The following is a 5,743-nucleotide window of genomic DNA, read 5'->3' on the forward strand; positions in this document are numbered from 1 at the left end:
CTTAAATACAAAGTTTTACATTTAAATTCTCGTTTCTTTGCCTCTGATCTCCACAGTGTTCACTGTGCTCCCGGTAGACTTCTTAGACTGTGAACGAGAAGTGGTTTGTTTCACTGTGGAAAGGGTTAAACAGCAAGAGATGTTCATTAGCGCTGCAATTAATAAGTATTATTCTCTTCATCATCAAAGAAATTAACTTAATCGACTCATTGTTGCAGTTATTGAACAAACTTTTAGCTTTTTCTAAGATCAGAAACCTGCTCAGCAGAAGATAACGAGAAACACTTTGTTTCTGCTTTCAAACATTTTTATTTCTGTTTCTTCAGGTTCAAGATATTTCACAAACTCAAAACTCTTCTTCTCTCTGTTATTAAAGTGTAATATTCCTGTCTTTAGCACTTCTTCCTCCCGGTGAACGACCACAGAAGAAGTGTCGCACGTGGTCACAAACGTCTCATGTGTCGCTGCATCGTGAGCATCACTCTGCTGTCCTCTCGCTGCTCCTCTTCCTCTCATGTTGCTGTTAAAAGAAGAAACGTGTAACCAATAACGTACTACTGTCCTGATTTATGGCACATTCAGTCATAGCGCAGCGTCCTTTAGTCCATCGGTCTTCAGTCTGTCAGTAGGAAAACAGAATAGAGGATTCAAAAAATAAACAAACAAAAAAAAAACACCTTTGCTGCAACGACTGTATCCGAAAAAGAAAGTAAAATCAGATTAACATACCTTATAATCTGAGTAGAAACTCTTTGGAAACGATTTGTAACTTCTTTCCAGAAATAAATGTTCATATTGGTCAACTTTCAGAAGACTGTGGAGTGATTTTATATCTGTGTGTGTGTGTTTCTGACTGTCTTCTTTATGTACTCGTCACAGCCTTTGTTATAACGCTAGTTAATTAGTTATAATAGACTTATCTTATTATTCAGTAAAACTGCCTGTGCCAAAGCCCACTGTATATTATCCATCGGGCTTAATAATATTATTATTATTATTATCCAGAAAGTTTGGCGCGCTTCTCACACAGCGTTGCCAACAGCAGCGTGAAAATACATCAAAACGTGCGGCCAGATCGGGAATAGTGTGCTGTCTATTTTTCGGAGAGATTCGCCCAGCAGTTTTCCCGAAAGGTGTACCAGTTGTGTCTATTGCTCTGGAGCTCACATTATTAACACCACAAACATAATAAACACATCAGCGCGTTCGGCAGAGTCTTATCTTTCTCACGGTATCCATATTGTGGCACTCAGATTTTTTGTTAAAAGGAGGCAGGGGTTTTGTTCAAAATCACTGTTTACTGTAATGTTTCTTAATCAGTCTGCCTCTAACACCAGGTGTGTCCTCACCATGGCAACCAGTTACACACACGCAGGCAGGCTCTCTCTACACACACACACATGACATGGAGATATTCAGTCAAAGGCATTCCTGTCTGTCTCTCTCTATCATACAGTCATTCAGGTCTTAAGATATTTTTAGAGACCCCCCCCATTTCAAAATAAAAGCCCCATAGAGTAACTGTATCTTAACATGAAGCTCAGAATGAGGTTTGTACAGAAATGATGGGAGCGTCAGCATCATTTCCAAAGGCTTCTCAAACAAAGATGTACATGTCCAGCACAGAAATGACGGGAGCCATTTGTGGACTGTCCATCACCAATACAAGATTCAATCCAAGAGTATGAATCTAAAATACAGAAAAGAGAAAAGCGATATCTCAATCAAACCTCAACGATACCACCGGTAACATCGGCGTGTGTAGCTATATATTGCGACGTCTTCAGGCAGTAGAAGCCACACTGTCCAAATTCCTTGCGAAATTTTCTAGTTATTGTTAATAACTATTTAAAAGGAGTATTGTGTATTTATATTTTATGCTACTTCTACTTGTAATTTTTACTCACCTGCATTTATCTAGTTACGAGTAACTTTGCACATTCATTATAATACAAAATATTAATCATAATATACATTTTGATTATAGGTTTAGCTACCCAGCAATATGTAAATATGTTAAACGTAGCTCCGCCTTTACCAACTGCAAAATTAAAGTGATGAATTAATGCATCAATAATTATAACCCAATAATGTTATAATCTAATATTCTTCTACCTTCTACTTATGGTACTCTAAGTATATTTTTGCTTGTAACAGAGTATTTCTACACTGGTATTATTGCTTCTACTTAAATAAAAAGGATCTGAATACATTTTCCAGGCTTAATAAACAAGAGCTTGAGCATGCAAAACTTACAAAACAACAACTAATAAAATATTAAATTTATTTATTTCGAAAATATGTTTAATAGGTATTATTAAAGGTATTAGAATAATTCTGGCGCTGTTTTTTTGATCAACAGATGCGCATGCGCTCTTTAGTTTGCTACTCCTCCGGCTTTCCGTAGTAAAGCGAAAGTCTCCTGGACGAGAATGTCATATATGAAACTGGTAACTAATTTTTAACGTTTGTCACCTTTGTTACCACTTTAAATATTATTTGTTTCCTAATGTTTAGCTGTCATATAGTGAAGTGTATCTTTATGGCGTTACACACTGAAATTATACAACAAAAAAATGAGTCAAACGTTGCTAAATTAAGTCATTAGCCAATGCTAGCATGTTGATAGCTGCTGTAGCTAACAGGGTCAGTTAAACAAGCTCCTTTTTCCTCGTTATTTTAAACTAACGTGTGATATTTAGACCCCATTGGTGTCTACGTTATTAACTAAAGTGGTTTTAACTGACATTACAGCCTCATTTACCGCTCTATTAGTTAGCTTTATCATGTGTGTTCTGCCGTTGTGCCGCCAGGTGTCGCTGTGTGTCGCAGCTCCGCCTGTGACGGGCCTGCTGCTGGGCGGCTCGGTGCTGGCGGCCAGTGAGGCGAAGAAGAAGAGCTCTCACGCTGCTCTGAGCATCGATGAGGTGGGTTCTACAAGCAGTACTGCATTCAAAACCTTACTGAAGTAAAAGTATGTTATCACTCTTAACGACAAGTACAAGTACTGCATGTAGTATAAGTACATATATCATGTATTTAACTAAGAGAGGAAGCACAATAGTGTGTTTTATGGATATTATTGAATGATTCATCCTCTGTCGGCTGTAACAATATATTATATATATATATAATATATAATATATATATTGTTATATATCTTTGTGAAAACTCCACTAAAGTCTCAGTTATTCTCTGTAAACTCTGTAGCTGATCCTCTCAGATGACCCGTTGTGTAGAAGCGACTCTCTCTTCCAGTTCGTCTCTGCTTGTTTTCACCGTAAACACTGTTGTTGATCTCGTGTTTTTAAAAGAGCGGTCATTATCCTCTTCTGGCTTTGTAAAACCTTAAATCAATACCAGACTACACACAGTCTACCATCGATCAGTCGATGCCTGCTGAGCATTTGTTTGTTATTAACAAACGCCTCCTTTTGTCAGTCTTCACTTTGGGGTGTTTTAAGTGAATTAAAGCCAAAAACTCCAGTTTATGTCAAAAAGTATCGAGTGTAGAGAGTGGAGTATAGTAGTGCTTGGATATTAAGTACAAATTTCAACCCAATCCAGTGAAAAGCAACTTGTGAAGCTTAAACACACAAACTTACTAAAAGCTTAAGGTCTTTGAAGTCGTTGTCACGTTCATATTTTAAAGAGAATCCCCAGCGTGGACTGGGAGGTCTTGGTGAGCTGGTCTGAAGTGACCCAGTTGGACTCGTTCTTCAACATGAGTTGTTGTTGTTTGTTCTAAGCTGCCGTCGTTGTACACCAGCCCCGAGGTGGAGCCTCAGCATGTGGAGCCAGAGGCCGGGCCGCTGGAGCACAGCGTCGCATCGCTGAGGAAGTTAACGCAACCGTACACGACCCAGTGCCAGGTGGGTTCTAACACTTCCTGTCTCCACAGTGAGAGGGAATGAAAAACAGCAAAACAACTGGGTTTGATCTCTGCTGGGACTAATGCTTCAGAGTTCCTGTCACCTGCACGTTAAATATAGAAGCTGGAATCCGACACCGAGTTAAAGTTCCTCACAGTAACTTTACGTTGGGCTCTCACCGTCACATGTCCTCCATACATTTAGTAGAAATGTTGTCGTATTCCTAAAGAACCACAATCTGTTCTCCTCAGTTCAACTCTTCATTCTTCACTGGTGACGTCAGTATTCTGACTCAGCTGTTGTTCACTGCAGAATAAACACAATCACATGAGCTGAGCAGCTGATGGACATTCATCTTTTAGTTTCCAGAATAAGACACACGAGCAACAAGTTGAGCAACAAGTGGACATGAAGCACGTGTGTTGTTATTATCTGTGGGATTAAAGTGCAGTTTGGTTTGTTTTTGTGATGCTGAGGCAACAAAAATATGACTTTTCATGTAAGACATTATTAAGCAGTGCTAATTGTTTTTTCTTCTTCGTTGTTTTCAACATTACTGCTGTTTGGTGTCACAGTTCTGACCGTAGAAGTAAAAATACACAGTATTTTATTCTGTGTCGAATCAGAGAATTAACTTAAATTTTATGTCTTTTTGCAGCAAACAGGCCGAGCTGCAGTGGAGAAAGTTGAGGTTAGTCACGTTTCAAAATATAGATAAAACGTTTCAAACGTCTGTGATTATTAAAGTGAAGTAGTTTTATACGTCGTCAGAGGAAAGAGAACCTGAAGTTTGTCTCTGTGTGTCTGCCGTTGATCTTTGGACCTCAGCGAGTTTACAAGATTGTAGAGCCGACAATCAACACCTCCATAACCACGGTCACAGGTAATACACACACACACACACACACACACACACACACACACCAGGACCTGCAGAACAAACTGAAGCTGGAAGTGAAAACACTCTTAAAGTGTGAAACTGACACATGACTGCACAGATATTTCACAACCTGTTGGCCATCTTCTCTCAGTCTCCCTCTGTGTTTTATTTTAGTACTTTTGTATTTTCCAGATGTGTACCAGTTCCTCAGGGACCCCCCTCCTGACCTCTACCCCAGTGTTGCGGTGGTGGGCTTCTCTGGCTTCCTGGGACTTTATGTGGCCAAAGGTGACCGACAACACGTCTGTTCTTCTGCAACAACTTCCTTTTCATCCAAGATTACTTCCTCCTCAGGAGACGACAAAAACATCCTCCAGCCTTTAAAAGACGGCTCTAATTGGATAACTGTCGCTCTGCTGACTAACTGAGTTTAGAACATTGAAGCATTAACGTCACTTTCTGGGTGTGTCAGCAATACATCGAAAAGTATGTTAACAATTCTTCTTTGCAAGAGGTTTCAATACTTACAAGGTCTTATATATTCAAACGATTCAGTACGAATATATGTATAGAAATATAACCAACTTAAATAACACACGCACATCAAAATACAACCAAACATTTGTTCCATATGAGTCACATGTTCAGGTGAACACACAGGAAGATATCCTCCACATCTAAAGCTCTATCCCATGTTCCTCCATCAGTGTCCGTCCTTCTATACAGAATTGAATTATCACATTTTAAGTTTAGCCACAGTTTAAAGTAACAAACGTTCATAATTATGAATTCTTTGATTATTAGCAGCTGTTTTAAAGACGTCCTTCTCCTCCAGGCTCCAGAGTGAAGCAGCTGCTGTTCCCGGCTGGACTTATGGCGCTGACGGCCTCCATGTTTTACCCTCAGCAGGCGGCGGCGCTACTGAAGGTGAGCGACCATATTCAGACTGAGGAGGAGTGATGTAGAGACCTGTCAATCACTGTGTAGCCCC

At 39.6% G+C, this 5,743-nt stretch overlaps 1 protein-coding gene across 1 annotated transcript; it reads left to right on the forward strand.

Moving 5' to 3' along the window:
- Positions 1-2,417: 2,417 nt before the first annotated feature.
- On the forward strand, positions 2,418-5,714 carry apoob (apolipoprotein O, b). Its single transcript, XM_031840489.1, has 7 exons — positions 2,418-2,450; positions 2,814-2,927; positions 3,750-3,872; positions 4,531-4,563; positions 4,701-4,755; positions 4,945-5,040; positions 5,588-5,714. Exons 1-7 carry the CDS (start codon positions 2,433-2,435, stop codon positions 5,710-5,712), a joined length of 564 nt encoding a protein of 187 aa, XP_031696349.1. The 5' UTR covers positions 2,418-2,432; the 3' UTR covers positions 5,713-5,714.
- The last annotated feature ends 29 nt before the right edge of the window (positions 5,715-5,743 follow it).

The sequence above is a fragment of the Anarrhichthys ocellatus genome, unplaced genomic scaffold (assembly GCF_004355925.1).
Source record: "Anarrhichthys ocellatus isolate YVR2014 unplaced genomic scaffold, GSC_Weel_1.0 scaffold2853, whole genome shotgun sequence".
NCBI classification, from domain to species: Eukaryota; Metazoa; Chordata; class Actinopteri; order Perciformes; family Anarhichadidae; genus Anarrhichthys; species Anarrhichthys ocellatus.